At 48.4% G+C, this 16,052-nt stretch overlaps 2 protein-coding genes and 1 non-coding gene across 3 annotated transcripts; 1 reads left to right on the plus strand and 2 right to left on the minus strand.

The window, feature by feature from the left end:
• Positions 1–3,033: 3,033 nt before the first annotated feature.
• LOC109753425 (STOREKEEPER protein) lies at positions 3,034–5,703 on the plus strand. Its single transcript, XR_005760650.3, has 2 exons — positions 3,034–4,082; positions 5,321–5,703. It is a non-coding gene; the product is annotated as an STOREKEEPER protein (transcript).
• Positions 5,704–5,929: 226 nt separating this feature from the next.
• LOC109753400 (ethylene receptor 4-like) lies at positions 5,930–9,016 on the minus strand. Its single transcript, XM_020312307.4, has 2 exons — positions 6,965–9,016; positions 5,930–6,887 (listed from the first exon to the last, which is right to left on the minus strand). The coding sequence occupies exons 1-2, from the start codon at positions 9,014–9,016 to the stop codon at positions 6,402–6,404; spliced, it is 2,538 nt and encodes an 845-aa protein (XP_020167896.3). The 3' UTR covers positions 5,930–6,401.
• Positions 9,017–9,146: 130 nt separating this feature from the next.
• On the minus strand, positions 9,147–15,799 carry LOC109753435 (soluble inorganic pyrophosphatase 6, chloroplastic). The gene is made up of 5 exons (XM_020312336.4): positions 15,281–15,799; positions 10,425–10,525; positions 10,145–10,326; positions 9,553–9,651; positions 9,147–9,441 (listed from the first exon to the last, which is right to left on the minus strand). Exons 1-5 carry the CDS (start codon positions 15,667–15,669, stop codon positions 9,349–9,351), a joined length of 864 nt encoding a protein of 287 aa, XP_020167925.1. The 5' UTR covers positions 15,670–15,799; the 3' UTR covers positions 9,147–9,348.
• Positions 15,800–16,052: the final 253 nt, after the last annotated feature.

The raw sequence follows: 16,052 nt of genomic DNA on the forward strand, positions 1-16,052 counted from the left end.
CCAGACTTCATAAAAAATAAAAGAGGCCAAAGAAGCCCAAATAGAAAATAGAGGCCAAAGAAGCCCAAACAAAAAAATGAGAGAAAAGAGAGAAGGGACAATGTTACTATCCTTTTCCACACTTGTGCTTCAAAGTAGCACCATGATCTTCATGATAGAGATTCTCCTATTTTGCCACTTCCATATACTATTGGGAATTTTTCATTATAGAACTTGGCTTGTATATTCCAATGATGGGCTTCCTCAAATTGCCCTAGGTCTTCATGAGCAAGCAAGTTGGATGCACGCCCACTTAGTTTCTTTTTGAGCTTTCATACACTTATAGCTCTAGTGCATCCGTTGCATGGCAATCCCTACTCACTTGCATCGATATCAATCGATGGGCATCTCCATAGCCCATTAATTTGCCTAGTTGATGTGAGACTTTCTCCTTCTTTTTGTCTTCTCCACAACCACCATATTCTATTCCACTCATAGTGCTATATCCATGGCTCACGCTCATGTATTGCGTGAAAGTTGAAAAAGTTTGAGAACACCAAAAGTATGAAGTAATTGCTTGGCTTGTCATTGGGGTTGTGCATGATGAAATACTTTGTGTGATGAAGATGGAGCATAGCCAGACTGTATGATTTTGTAGGGATAACTTTCTTTGGCCATGTTATTTTGAGAAGACATGATTTCTTTATTAGTATGCTTAAAGTATTATTGTTTTTATGTCAATATTAAACTTTTGTTTTGAATCTTATGGACCTGAACATTCATGCCACAATAAAGAAGATTACATTGATAAATATGTTAGGTAGCATTCCACATCAAAAAATATGTTTTTATCATTTACCTACTCGAGGACGAGCAGGAATTTAGCTTGGGGATGCTTGATACGTCTCCAATGTATCTATAATTTTTTATTGTTCCATCCTATTATATTATCTGTTTGGATGTTTTATATGCATTAATATGCTACTTTATATTATTTTTGGGACTAACTTATTAACCTAGAGCCCAGTGCCAGTTTCTGTTTTTTCCTTTTTTTTTGAGTTTTACAGAAATGGAATATCAAACGGAGTCCAAACGGAATAAAACTTTCGCGGTGATTGTTCTTGGACCAGAAGACATCCGGAGGACTTGGAGAGGGGGCCAGAAGTTTCCCGAGGAGGCCACAAGCCTGCTAGGCGCGCCCTACTGGGGGGGGGGCGTAAGGGCTTGTGTGCCCCTCGGAGGTCTTCTAACCCTAATCTTTGCACTATAAATTCCCAAATATTCCCAAACCATCAAAGGCATCCACCAAAATACTTTTTCGCCGCCGCAAGCCTCTGTTCCCATGAGATCCCATCTTGGGGTCTTTTTCGGCACCCTGCCGGAGGGGGATTCAATCACGGAGGGCCTCTACATCAACCTTGCTGCCCTTTCGATGAAGCGTGAGTAGTTTTCCATAGACCTACGGGTCCATAGATAGTAGCTAGATGGCTTTTTTTTCTCTCTCTCTCTCTCTTTGATCTTCAATACAATGTTCTGCTTGATGTTCTTGGAGATCTATCCGATGTAATATATTCTTTTGCGGTGTGTTTGTCGAGATCCGATGAATTGTGGATTTATGATCAATTTATCTATGCATATTATTTGAGTCTTCTCTGAACTCTTTTATGCATGATTAAGATATCTTTGTATTCCTCTTCGAATTATCGGTTTGGTTTGGCCAACTAGATTGGTTTTTCTTGCAATGGGAGAGGTGCTTGGTTTTAGGTTTAATCCTGCGGTGTCTTCACCCAGTGACAGAAGGGGTAGCGAGGCACGTTGCCATCAAGGATAAAAAGATGAGGTTTATATCATATTGCTTGAGTTTATCCCTCTATATCATGTCATCTTACTTAAGACCTTACTCCGTTCTTATGAACTTAAATACTCTAGATGCATGCTGGATAGCGGTCGATGTGTGGAGTAATAGTAGTAGATGCAGAATTGTTTCGGTCTACTTGACACGGACGTGATGCCTATATTCATGATCATTGCCTTAGATATCGTCATAATTTTGCGTTTTTCTATCAACTGCTCGACAGTAATTTGTTTACCCACCGTATGCCTTCTTTCAAGAGAGAAGCCTCTAGTGAAACCTATGGCCCGCGGGTCTATTTTCCATCATATATTTTCAGATCTATAAACCAAAAAACCGCAAAATACCTTGTTGCACTTTATTTATATTTACTTTAGTTTGCCTTTTTATTTATCTTTTATACCTATCTCTATTAGATCTCACTCTTGTTCGAGACCGCTTGGCCTCCTCATCCATAGTCGCGGGCATCTCGTCGACGTCCGCGGCGTGCTCCGCCTTCGCCTCCTGCACACGACGCCGCTTGGCCTCCGCCGCCAATTCCGACCGGAGGAAATCGAGGATCGCCTGCTGCTTCGTCTGCAGATCCGCGACCCCAATGTCTCCCACGTCCTCCTCCTCCCTACCCTCGTGCTCCTCCTCTTCTCTTCCTCCGAATCTAATGCATCCGGAGGTAGCCCCCCGGCTACCCGGGCTTCGCGCCTTGCAAAGGACCTGCTCAAGGAGTTGCAGCCGGCGCTCCGGCATTAGATAAGTTGCCTGACGGCGTGGGAGCATAGCTACTAGCGGAAAGTGGCAGACGGCGAGCGGAAAGTGGCGGCGGTGGAGGACGAGAGGGGAGGGGGGAGGGGGATGTGGATGGGTAGGGTTTCGGTGCCGGCGGTCGGCTTAAATAGCCGGCCTAGGGCACTACGGGGTCCGCCGGAGCGGCACCGCGCGGCGATGGAGGAGACGTCCGTCGGGTTTCTGCCGCGCGCCAAACGTTGACTATTGTCAGATTACATTGCATGTTAGTTTTGTCATAAGTCAAATCTAGAAAGGTCTGAGCAAGTTTACACAAAATGCATCACCATCCGCGGCATATATGAGAGCAAATACTAACGTTTCTGCCGTGTGTCAGGCAGGAAATTTTGTCCAAAACCAAACCGACGCTCACGTTCTGCTGCCTGTCGCTCTGCCTCTGGTCACCCACCCCAGCCCGGCCTCCAGAGCGCCCAACTCGATAACCTCACGAGCCCACGACGCGCACGCCCGTCGCACCAGCCCCCGCACGCCGCACGCACCAGCACCCGCACCCACGCCATCCAAGGCAGCGGCCGGCCCCGAGCGCCATGGAGGCCGACGCGGCGACCCCGTCCCCGCCGGGGTCGAGGAAGCGCTCGTCCCGCCCCAGGCCCCGCCCGGACGACGGCCGCCCGGAGCCCTACCCCAGCCCCCGCGGCTCCCCCTCCCGCAGGAGCGAGCGCACGCGCCGGCCCCGCGCGCCCGCGGACTCCGACGCGGTGACCGCGCCCGCCGAGCGCAGGGCCCGCGCGCCCTCGCCCGCCCTCCGCAGGCCCGTCCGCGCCTTCCAGGAGGCCGCCGCGCTGGCCGCGCTCGCGGCCAGCGCGCCCGCCGCGGCCTCCTCCTCCGGCGCCAGATCCTACGGCGTGGTCTGGAGCGACGCCGACGAGGTCGCCCTCCTCAACGCGGCCGCCGCCTTCCGCGTGCGCCACGGCCGCGTCCCGGGCCTCCCGGACATGGGCGCGCTCTTCGACGCCATCAGGGGCTCCATCGCCCCGCACATCGACCAGCCCAAGGTGTACTACAAGCTGAAGCGGCTCAAGAGCAAGTTCGACCACGCGGTGCCGTCCGCGGTCGTCAGCCGGCACGAGCAGCGCCTGCGCGACCTCTGCAAGAAGGTCTGGGGCGCCAACTTCGGCCTGCCTGCCGAGAAGGATGCCGCGCCGGAGGAAGACGAGGAAGACGAGGAGGAGGAGCGCGGGCGCGGCAACGTCCCGGACGCGGCAGCCATGCTCCCGGTGGCCACCGAGGTGCTCGATGCGTACTGGAAGACGGATGGCCCGGCGCTGTCCGGGGTGTCCCTGGAGAAGGGGCTGTCAAAGCTAGCAACGGAAGACGCGAGATGGATCGAAGCCAAGTGGCGGCGGCAGCTGGATGCAGAAGTGCACTCGCAGATTAAGCGGCACGATCTGGCCAAGGAGGTCTACGGCCTGCTCCTTGACGCCATTAAGGGCCTCGGCCCCTAGCTCTGGTATGACTGTCAACTGTCATGTTGCATCTGGTCTGCAGGAAACTACTAGTATGCTATTTGCTTCACCAGTTTAACAACTTCTTGCTGGGTAATCAGCTTACAGTTGCTGTGCATTCTGTTATTTAGCGTCTGTTAGGGTCAATTACAGTAGATTTGCTTTGTAAAATTGCTTGGAAATTGAGTTAGAATATTTTGTGCATTCTTGTTATGTAGATTAGCACATTAACTTTACAGTTGCTTTGCATTCTTGTTATGTAGTGTCTGGCTATCAGAATATTTTGTCATAAATGGTAACCCTCTTGTGTGGTAGTATGACTTCGTTTCACAAAATTAGAACATCAACTGTTCCATCCCGTCAGCTAGAAGATACTGTTAAATTCTGCAGTTATGCTCCCCTTCAGTGCGAACGAAGTAACATCTTGTCGTTAAAACTGCAAAAGATTTGAACTCTAGCGTGCTAAAATAGCTTGGTTTCCGTTTGTTTACACTACTAAGCCCAGATAATTGCATAACTTGGATCTCAGATTTAATTATTTATTCTCTACATCAGACTTGATGATGTCAGTTCTAAATTGCCAGCAATTCCTCGGTTCTTTGTTTTCCTGTACTCTAACCCTTAATTCGATATATCCATGCACATCCCATTCTCAAATACAGATACATACTACTTCAGCCATCTATTCAACACGTTACTACTAGTAACTGAGAAGCCAGGCATAGTTAATGATACAGCAAAGGCAGAAACAGTGTTGTTATAACTGTGCTTCTTCTATGCAATAATACAGTACGATCTATGCAATCTATGTCCCTACCCCACATGAAATCTCTTGTTGTGCTTCTTCTGTGCAATGAAACTGAGATGCTGTCTGGACTTCTTGGTCTATGCATAATAATGACAGAATCTTCTATCTATACATGGGTAATGTTGGTTTCATATTCCTTAGAGCACCGGAATTATCTTGACGCCATAGTAGACATCTTCTACCCCACTTGAAATTTCTCTGAATATCTACATTGCAAAGTCAATACTTATAGGAATTCCATTTGTTTTGTGACCGGCTGCAAGTTTGCAATAAAGTTTACAGTGAGCTTTCTTGCATTGTCTTACCCGCTGAGCACTCAGCACCACGTGAATTTACCATCTCTTGTTAAGATATTTTGCGTGAGATATCCTCTTCCCTTGTTAGCATCCAATCATGTTACCCAAACACAACTGCTACTAACCGACACTCCTGCAGGTGCAAGTTGATGAGGTGCGCCGAGCCAGCCATGCCGTTCCTATAGGCTGATCGAGTAGATCTGCATTCAGTTGCTCAGTTACAAGACCTTATTATCGAGTAATGATCAGCGCCGGCATGCTGTAGCTGTACAATCTGCATGTCTCTGTCTGCTGCGTCTAGTGACTGTCACTTTGCTTTAGGTTCATATAGGTGTTAGTTTTGCTCTTCCTTAGATTTAGACCATGAAAATGATTCAGATGCTCAGCCGATTTGTAAACTGTTTTGTAACGTCTGTGTCCGTGGTGTTAGGCCTGCATTCTTCAACTGTAAGAATCCAGCATCTTTGGTTTTCATTGCTTGATGGTGTGGTGAAAATAATTTGCTCAACGTGTGTTGCTGAATACCCAGTTCCACGATCTGCCATTAAACAGTTGATTATTTTTCATATGCCATTGATGTTCAGAAGTTAGGCACTCCATGCGTCCATGCCAAATGCATTTTCATATTTTTGTTCTGTTGATGACCAGCAAGAGGCAGAGAACAATATAGTGCAGATTGCAACTTGTTGCCGTGCTGTTTCGCACGACACTGATCGCAAGTTCCGGTGAGCTTGGCAAGCATCTTCAGTGAGGAAGCCAGATGATGATATGATCGTGCAAGCAGCAGCAATAGCCAATAAGTAGCAATACAACCGCTACAGAGGACAATACAAGACATTATATACATGCATACAACATTATCAGTTGGGGATTCTGCTGGTTCATCTGCTCCTTGTTATTTGTCCCAGGACTCATGCGCTTGGGCTGATGCTGCTATCTTGGTGACTGGTGAGTGTATGCTGCCCCTCCCCTTTTTTCGGGTTTAGTCCACACCTCTATCGTTTTCTTGCGCATTACATTGCATGTTTTATTCTTCTGAAATGCATTTGCGCAAATTATGCGCAAAGTCATCATTGATATGAAACTATATATCAAATGATCAAATACTTGTTTTTGCCAATTTAGCTCTTGTTCATCATCTCAGAGGCTTGTGGATCAGCTCCTTGTCTTGTGATGGAAACACAAAAGGCATTATGCATGAGATGACTATAATTCCATCATCAGTTCCGAAGGACTCTATGGAGCTGAGCTCCCAGCGCTGTCAGCGTGAGGGGTTTCTGGATCAGGCCGTTTATCCCCGAGTGGCGGCACATCTCACGGATGCTGTCGTCGACGGTCACGGCGAGAGCAGCAACTATGAGGAGCCAGCGCCTGTTCTTGAGCCCCCTGATCTGGAGTGCCACCTCAAATGCATCCATGTCAAGGTCCAGGAGGAGGAGCTGGAAGGAGGAGCCGGCGCTCCCCAGCAAGGCCAGGCAATGGGCGCCTGACGACACCGATATGGCCTGGCAGCCGAGCTGCTCGAGGAGCTTCTGGGTCACCGCCCGGCTCATGCGGTCGCCGTCTGCGAGCAGGATCCTCAGGCCATTGAAGTGAGGGATGGACGACGACGTTCTTCGGCACGCGCGTGATTGCTGCAGCTGGAAGTGCAGGATGAGGGTGATGCTTTCGCCATCCGATGCCGACCACATGGTACCGTTCATCATCTGAAGAAATGAGGCGATGGATTGACAACCGGGAGCTGCAAAATATTCTTTCGGTATACCAAGTGAGTAGTACCAACCTGCACAATCTTCTTGCACATGTTGATCTGAGAGCCGGCCGGACTGCTGGGTGGCTGGCTGCATCCAGTTGATCTTTCCATGGCAACCTGAAACTCAACACATATGCTACAGCCTGCAGACAGATTTGGCCACACCGGGATGCAATCCTTTTGGTCCGCGCTGCAGCTTTTGATGGAGAATGAGAGACGCCCTGCTCCATCGCGCCGCCGACCAAGCACATCACCCGCCATTTGCAGCAGGAGATGGAAGACCCTCGTCTCGTCGCCGACGACCCACTCAGGCAAGGCGTTCTCCAGCTGGTACGAGAAACCAGCCCCGCCGCAGCTGGCCAGGCACCCCGCGACGCTCATGGCCTCCCTCATCAAGGAGCGCAGGTCGAACGGCATGCGGTTCACCGTCAACGTCTCCGTGTCGACGTCGTTCATCAGCGCCAGCGACAGGGTGCTCGTCCTGGCAATGGCGTCGGCCACGAGCCTCTGTTCGGGGCGCATGTCCTCCGCCTGCCGCACCATGGAGAGCAGCCCGATGATGGAGTACATCGGCCTTCGCATGCCGTCGCACATGGCGCTCTGGATGCTGTTGATGCCCTCGGTCGCCATCATCGCGTCCTGCTTGGCGTGCACCAAGGCCCTGTTCTGCTCGGCAAGCCTGTCGCTCATGGCCTGCCACTCCTCTAGGACCGCCGCGTGAGAGAGCGCCACGGCGACCTGGTCGGCGATAACCTGCACAACCTCCAGGTCATGGCCGCTCCACTCTCTGGAACCGGAGCCTGATGCCTTGCTGCGAAGAGCCATCACCAATATGGCATATGAGCTCGCCACCGGTGTCTTTCTTCCGTCGAAGTTGGAGACCTTGAGCATGGGGATCCGTATGGCAGCCACGGCTCCCGGCGGCTGGAGCTCGCCGCTGCTCGCCGTCGCGAGCTCCGAGCCTGGCCTGAGCACCTTGGCAGCCTCGCTTGCCATTACGTCGAGCACGTCCGGGTCATCCGGGGAGATGGGGGCCTGCGAGCCGAGCACGATGCGGACGGGGCCCTTGCCCCTGAGGCTGAGCTGGTGCACCAGGTGGAGGTCGTCGCCGGCGTCGCGGCCGGGCATCCAGACGGCGCAGCTGTGGAGCTCGAGGGCGTCGGCGAGGTGGAGCATGGTGGTGTGGAGGATGGAGTGCGCGTCGAGCGGGGAGCTGCGGATGCGGTGGGTGAGCATGCGGACGACGCGGGAGGTGGCCTCGACGCGGCGGCGGATGAGGCCGAGGTCGTGGTCGAGCTGGCGCGCCTTGGCCCGCAGGAACGCCTCCCGGAGCTTGGCCCGGATGAGGCGCGGGATGAGCGCGACGAGGGAGACGGCGGTGGCGAAGGAGACGAGCGCGGCGAGGAGCTTGGCGGCGGTGGAGGCGAGGAGGAGGCCCGAGGAGTGCGGGTGGGCGAGGGAGAAGACGGCGAGCAGGTGGGTGGCGCCGCCGAGCACGGCGAAGGCGGCCAGCTGCAGCAGCAGCCACTTGAGCGGCGCCGGGTCGGCGCAGGAGGCAAAGTAGAGCAGCTCCAGCGGGATGGAGAGGTAGGAGGCGGCGATGAGGAAGTCGCTCACCCGCTGGCACTGCAGCATCGCCTGCACCGCGCCGTCGTCCCCGCCGTCGCACGCCCCGCCGCAGTAGTACCGCTGCACCGCCCCCGCCCCCGCCGCCGCGAAGTGCCGCGCCATTGCTTCGGTTGTGGCTGGTCTGGTTGAGCTAGCTAGCTTTGTCCGAGCGGTCAGACTAATGCATGCAGTAGTAGTATATGCATGCGTGCAATGATCTGGTCGGAGAAGATGCCGACGTGGAGAGAGAGACGCGGAGGTGGCGGTTGATTCCGGTGCGGTGGCGCGCCGGGGAGAGGACAGGTGTGTACCGAACGCTGACATGCCCCATGCAGCGGCCGGCACCACCACCCTGACTGGCTGACAGCCCAACCCCAGCCCAGGCCTTGCAACAGAGGCATGGCTTCCTCTGAGAGAAAAACAGACCGGCATGGAGACAAACTTTTGAAAAAGTGAAGAACTGGGCAAATGCATCTTCTCAGTTCGTAGCCACGCACTCTCCCAGCCTAGCCCAACTTTCCAAGTTCCCAGGAAGATGATCCATTTCGACCCATTTTCTGCGGATCTGCGTATTAATTAATTAACTGGACAAAAGAGCATTCAGTTTCATTGCGAAAAACTTGCTCAGAAATCCTTATTCGCTCCACTAGATTATTCATTTATTCCTGTTGTTACACACAGGTACGCAGAATGTTCTGCAGATGAAGAGAAGCATGTTCATAGGCATATATCACAAAAGAGCGGCACGCTTAGGAGGTATGTCACTGAAAGAATGTGTTGTTGGCTTCTCATGGGCCTATAAAAGGCTACGCTAGCGATAGCTCTCCCGCCGGGATTTTCCTCTTCACCAATTTCTCCCATGACTCGTTGGTTTCTTCTATCACCTTCAGGGCATATTCCTGGTTGCGGCAAAAAAGGATATAGATATATACCATCAGATATTGTATAAATAATATCTCTTCTGCGTTTCAGCAGGATAAACCAAGAAGCTGAGCTAAGATCGGGCTTACCTTGCTTGTGGGCTTGTTGCCGAGACCAAACCTGTTGGCGGGCTTTCCGTCTGGTATCTTGTAGTCTCTGAACCAGTCTCTGATGGCAGTCAATGTTCCCTGAATAGATGCCGCAAAGGTTTCAAAATTCAAATCAATGCCAACTGTGGAACTGGCCTGAACTTGGAAAAGCTACGATAACTTGCACATTTTTACATAATAAAAACCTAACAATCACAGAAAGGAAAAGGCCTCATGTAAATGCACTTGTGGTTGTTACAGAAAAGCATGTGGTAGATTACTAGTCGAATAGTTATACTAGGAGTACTCGGTGTGTTTTCTTTTCAATGCCATGAATGCAATCTAAATATTTCTGACACTCATATCTGGACTATATTAATTAGGGAAAATGAGTACAAAGAGAACATCCAGACGTAGGTGCAACTGAGTTGCTCACAAGCTACTTAGCTGAGGTCAATACTAGAAACAGAAAACAGCGCTCATATGATATGTGTGCATATCCTACTTTCCTTAAGGATATACAGGCACCAGATACCAAAGCAGAACAAGGATAACAAACACTAAAACATACGGACAAGGACATCAATCATACCGGAAAATGCTCCTCGACATCATCTACATCATTCACAAGAGATGCTTTGGGATCATCCAGAGAGATGGCCACAATTTTCCAGTCAAGCTCTCCCTCGTCAATCATTGCTAAAGCTGCCAATGGTTTCACCCTAAGAACATCCCCAATATTGGCCCGTCTTTCACCAATCTCGACAACATCAACTGAGAAAGGAAGTCAAGGGAAAGATATATTACAGTGAGGATAGAGCAAATATAAAAACAATGCTCATCAAAGATACTAAAACAGAGAAGTTAACTACCAGGATCATTGTCTCCAAGTGCTCCTTCAACATCAGCATTTGCAGCTGTCGGGTCCTCCCATGTCTGGGGAAGTAACCCGTAGTTCCAGTTGATGTTGTACCTGATATAACAGATGATATCAGGAATAGCCACACACAAATTTATCAACAGGGGCAGTAGTTGCATAAACTGATTGTCTCAATTGCCTTGCTAGCAAGCAGGGGAATTTCCCACTTGAAGCTTATGCCAAATAAAAGCTCAACAAGAAAATAAGTAATTCAGTAAGGGGCTGTTTGGTTTGCACATATAAGGTTAGGCAAGTTTGACCAACTTAGGTGGGTGTTTGGTTCAAGCCACGCCTTAGGCAAGCCATACTAGGGCCCCACATGACATACACACAAAAAATGTGGCAAGATTCCCTTAGGCTTGCCAATTTGTGGCTCTCATTTTGTTGAACTAACCTTAGGCAAGCTTGGCAAAAATGCGTGGCAAAGGGTGGCAATATAAGGTCTAGAACCAAACAGCCCCTAAATATGCACACTAACCCCTTTTCAACAGGAACCAAGATAAGGCATGAAAGAACAGCTTAAAATTTCTTTTGTCAAGAAAAACGACCAAGCACACTTAAATATTCAACAACACACTTCAACTTGAACCAGTACAACCTAGCTATGGTCAGTAAAGTTTTGGTGGCATTTAATTGTAGAGATTTTTAAGAGCACTCTCGATTTGATTTCATAAATATGAACAGTGTATCCTCACGAGATCTGCTATTTTTTAGATGGGCATATGAAAAAAGGGAACCAAAGTAGACTTAGAAGTGATCCCACTGCCATACATAGGAGAATATAAAATCTTGAAGAAATCCCTAAAAGAGACAAGTCCATATTACAACCCTGAACTCTGAAACTGCCTAAGATTCAACCCTGAAGGCCTGAACTATCAAAACCGGCTAGGAATCAACCCTCCCCTCTCCTCAAACTGGTTTTTGCTGAGGCCCCCTTTGTTTGGGCTATAGATTCCTGAGAATCACTATGGCTGTGGATTATTGAAAATCTGTTGTGGTTGTGGATTTCTGAGAATCTAAAGCTGGATGTTTGTTTACCCTGATGGTGGATAGTGGTAGGAACCGTAGGGGTTGTGAAATGTCAGCAATGTCCTCAAATGCTAAATTTGACATTTATATGCTGATTTAGGGCAAATTAGTTTTATTTCGAGTTTGACATGTATGTATACTAGTTAAGTGCAAATTAACAGATTTCACATTATTTGCACGAGATCGTGCAAAGAAAAGGCTCATCCAGTTCACTAGTACAAACAAGAAAAAGGAGCAATCAAGGCGTGGGATGGTTCGAGGATGCATTCGTGCCAAGCTAGCCATTGCTCATCTCTGTACGGGAACTAGAATGGGAACATATCAGCCATGCCAACACCGTTCACAATGCACGAGACCTGGCAAGGAGGCGATGCCGGAGCACTCCTGTACATGGATGTGCACGGCTTCAGCGCTTACCCGGCAGCTCGCGGAGATACAAGGGATGGAGGCGCATGTGTCCACCTTCACGGAGACGTACTGGCCTCGCGACCATGGCCGTGTTCTTGGGCGACGGCGTCAGCGAGCTTTGCCACGAGCCCACGACCATGCTCTCCCCGCCTCGTGCTATCCCAGGTGAAAGGCCACGCGTCGGAGTAAAGCGGAGATCATGGGAGGCGGAGGCGCAACAGTAGCCCATGGGCGCCACAGCAGGAGACGGCCGGCGAGGCCGGCGTCCATGGGCGGTGGCGGCGGCTGGGGGAATATATACATCGGGACAGACGAGTCGCTTGGAGGGTTGAGGTGGTAGTTTCATTGGAAACAGGGGCAAGAGTTCAAAGTGAATCGTTTTCTTTTGCGGGGGTTGCAGAATCACTGGAATCACCAAAGTCGCCGCTTCCGGCTTCGCTCGACTGATAGTTCATTTTCTAAAATCGATTCTAAGAAGCTACTTGAAAATCCAACTTGTTTGTTTGGGGTTCTGATTTTGAAAGGTCCAGAATCTGGGAATCTATAGCTGAAGCCCAAACAAAGGTCACCTGAATAGGCCTGATTTTGATGCGTTAACCGACCAGTCAGCAGCCACATAAGCAAGCCCACTTAAAATATTTTTTGACCAAAAAATGGAAGTGCCCATAAAAAATTGAAAAACATCTAAAAAATCAACACTAATATAGTGATCATTCTGGGAAAGGTTCACACATTTTTGCCAAACAGATTAAAAGTTACACTCAAATTACATTTTCACCCCCTTTTATGGTCAAATTTTGACCAAAAATTGAAAACATTCTGTAAAATTAACACTAATATATAGTGATCATTCTGGAAAAATTTCACACATTTTTACCAAATTTAAAATACACTTAAATTACATTTTCAGCCCCTTTTTTGTTCAAATTTTGACCAAAGAAATGAAAGTCTCCATAAAAAATTGAAACCATTCTGCAAAATTAACACTAATATAGTGATAATTCTGGGAAAGTTTCACAAGTTTTTGGTAAACAGATTTAAAACTACATTTAAATTATATTTTCAGCCCCTTTTGGGGTCAAATGTTGCCCAAAAAATGAAAATGTCCAGAAATAATTGAAATACTTCTGTAAAATCAACGCTAATGCAGTGATAATTCTGGCAAAGTTTCACACATTTTTGCCAAGCAGACATAAAAATGCAATTAAATAACATTTTCAGCCCCAAATTTTGACAAAAAGATGGGAGTGTTCGGATTAAAAAAAAAATCTGATCAACACTAACATAGTGATCATTCTGGGAAAGATTCAAACATTTTTTCCAAACAGAATTAGGAATGCCCTCAAATTTTGACCAAAAAAGGGGCTGAAAATGTAATTTAAGAGTATTTTTAAATCTGTTTGGCAAAGAAGTGTGAAACTTTCACAGAATGATCACTATAGTAGTGTTCATTTTACATAAATTTTCATTTTTTCCTGGACACTTCCATTTTCTGGTCAAAATTTAAGTTAAGTGGACTTGCTTACTGGGATGCTGACTGGCCGGTCAACGGATCAAAACCAGGCCTACTCAGCGAAAACCAGTTTGAGGAGAGGGGATGGTTGATTCCTAGCCGGTTTTCATAGTTAAGGGTTGAAGACGGTTTCAGAGTTCAGGGTTGAATCTTAGACAGATGGAAGAGTTCAAGGTTGTAATATGGACTTCTCTCTCCCTGAAATAAAACATATGGCGGCCTCTATAGCCTTTCTACATTGAAGTAAAGCTTCCTGACAGTGATTGATGCAAGACTACTAATCTCCTATTATTTCTCCACTATACCACAAAGGAAAGCACGAAAAGAACTACCACTCTGCCGGTTTTTCTTCCAAAGTTACCTTTTAAATAAAGGACAACAACAAAACCATCGGTTGGTGCAAAGTTTGCTAATATAAAAACCTACAGTGACAAGCAAAGATCATGTGTTTATCTTCATATTCCCACTTACGGTTACGGACAATGACAATCTACAGTGAAAAGCAAATGTATTTGTCTTCATATTGCCACTTACAGTTACGAACAAAAAAAAAGGGCAGCCCGGTGCATGTAGCTCCCGCTTGCGCAGGGTCCGGGGAAGGGTCCGACCACTTTGGATAATCAACAGTGACAATAAACAGCTTAGTCATAGACATTCCACCACAACACTTTGGATAACTGTTTATCTTCATATTCCCACTTACGGTTACGGACAATGACAATCTACAGTGAAAAGCAAATGTATTTGTCTTCATATTGCCACTTACAGTTACGAACAAAAAAAAAAGGGCAGCCCGGTGCATGTAGCTCCCGCTTGCGCAGGGTCCGGGGAAGGGTCCGACCACTTTGGATAATCAACAGTGACAATAAACAGCTTAGCCATAGACATTCCACCACAACACTTTAGTTGGTACCACTAGAACACATATATGAACTATCAGTATAAGTGCAAGTTTTCTCTTCATATTGTCACTTACAAATCTTCCAATCAAGGTTAAGTTGTCTGCCAGCATTTCCACAAAGGATCATCAAATTGCCAGAAAGTACACAAAATGTATCTTCATATATGCCAATTTGCATAAAAATTGTAACCCTTAAGGTTAGGCCAGACAACAGACATATTTACTGACCAATAATTCCATAGTCTCAGCCATAAAGGCGAAAAAGACTAAACATTTGAGTGGAGACTACAACTACTCTCTTAATCCTACCACAAATTCGAGCCACCCATTACGGCAATTGAATTATACCAGCTAAACTCATGAGAAGGATGTAATCTCCAACTTAATTCTCATGGCCACTAAATTTCTAGAAATCATAACCATAAACTTTGCTACTCCCTCTGATCCAAATTAATTGTCACATCTTTGGTACAACTTTAGTTCAAAGTTGTACTAGAGCTGCGACAATTAATTTGGATCGGAGGGAGTACTAAAATTGTAAAGGCGCCAATATTTTTTCACCAAATTCATATCATGGGGATGCCCTCTTTGTAACACACTGTTTTATCCTCTTAAGGCTCTAGAACCAAAAAGGAAATAGGAGTTCTGGCAGTGCAGCAGGAAGTCCAAAACTGTTACTAACCTCTAATCTACTCCATTCTTCGTTCTTAAGATGGGAGTAAAAAGCTTGAAAATTTGGTAAACTTATGGCATTCTCTTCTTATCGATGAAACCTCTAGCCCACTACTTATTTTTCCATTTAAAAGGGCCTCACAGCCTCCCAATCATTTGGCTCGCTAATATAGTCCCAACTTAAATTTGTGTGATTCCAGTTTTGACACGGAAGACGCAATACTTTCACCAATAACGTAAGTTACCGCATTTGGGGTCGAAATTTCCTTGGTTTCAGAGTCCTTACGGGTAGTAACGAAGGTTGCCCTTCTTGGTGTCCTGCTTGATGGGGGTGTAGGCCTCGTCGGTGGCGACCTCCATCTTGGCGCTGCTCTCCTTGGGGATCTCCACGATGAAGTGGAACGCCCCGTCCCCGGCGCGGAGCGGCACGTCGTGCCACGGGGACACCTTGCGGCCGCCGCCGTCGACGAGGAAGACGCGGTAGTCGAGCGTCTCGGGCTGGCCCTGGTCCTTGGGCTTGAGCTCGGTGGGCCTGAGGAGCGCGGTGGTGGTGAGCCCCGGGCGCTGGAAGCGGACGGCGGTGCGGGGGCGGCAGCTGCTGCGCCGGAGGCCGATGCCCGCCAGGCGCGTGAAGCGGGTCGCCGCGGTGGCGGACGCCGTGACCGCCGTCGCCATTCGGGGTGTCCCTGGGGGGTCGCCGCCGGGGTAGGTGAGGAGCGGGTGGAGGTGGCGGCGGCGGCGGTCACTGCGGACTGGAAAGTGGAGCTGCGGATGACGAGGCGATGAAACTTTTTGCGGATTTTGCGTGGTGGCTACGGGCTATGCTAGGTGGGCCCTCTTGCTGACAGATCTCGAGAATGTTTCATGGGCCACGTGCAGGGCTTGTTCGTAGGGTACGCTTAGGCACATTTGGATGCTGGGCTGAAAAATTGGGCTCCCAGTGTGGTACGTGCTTCCATTCGTCTTTCCTCAATCCCTAAAAAAATTCGTTGCACTAAAAATAATAATAATCATTTCCCGTTTGGAATACCAGAAATTAGAAATGCAGAAAAATGTTG

The sequence above is a fragment of the Aegilops tauschii genome, chromosome 6 (genome assembly GCF_002575655.3).
Source record: "Aegilops tauschii subsp. strangulata cultivar AL8/78 chromosome 6, Aet v6.0, whole genome shotgun sequence".
Lineage (NCBI taxonomy): Eukaryota > Viridiplantae > Streptophyta > Magnoliopsida > Poales > Poaceae > Aegilops > Aegilops tauschii.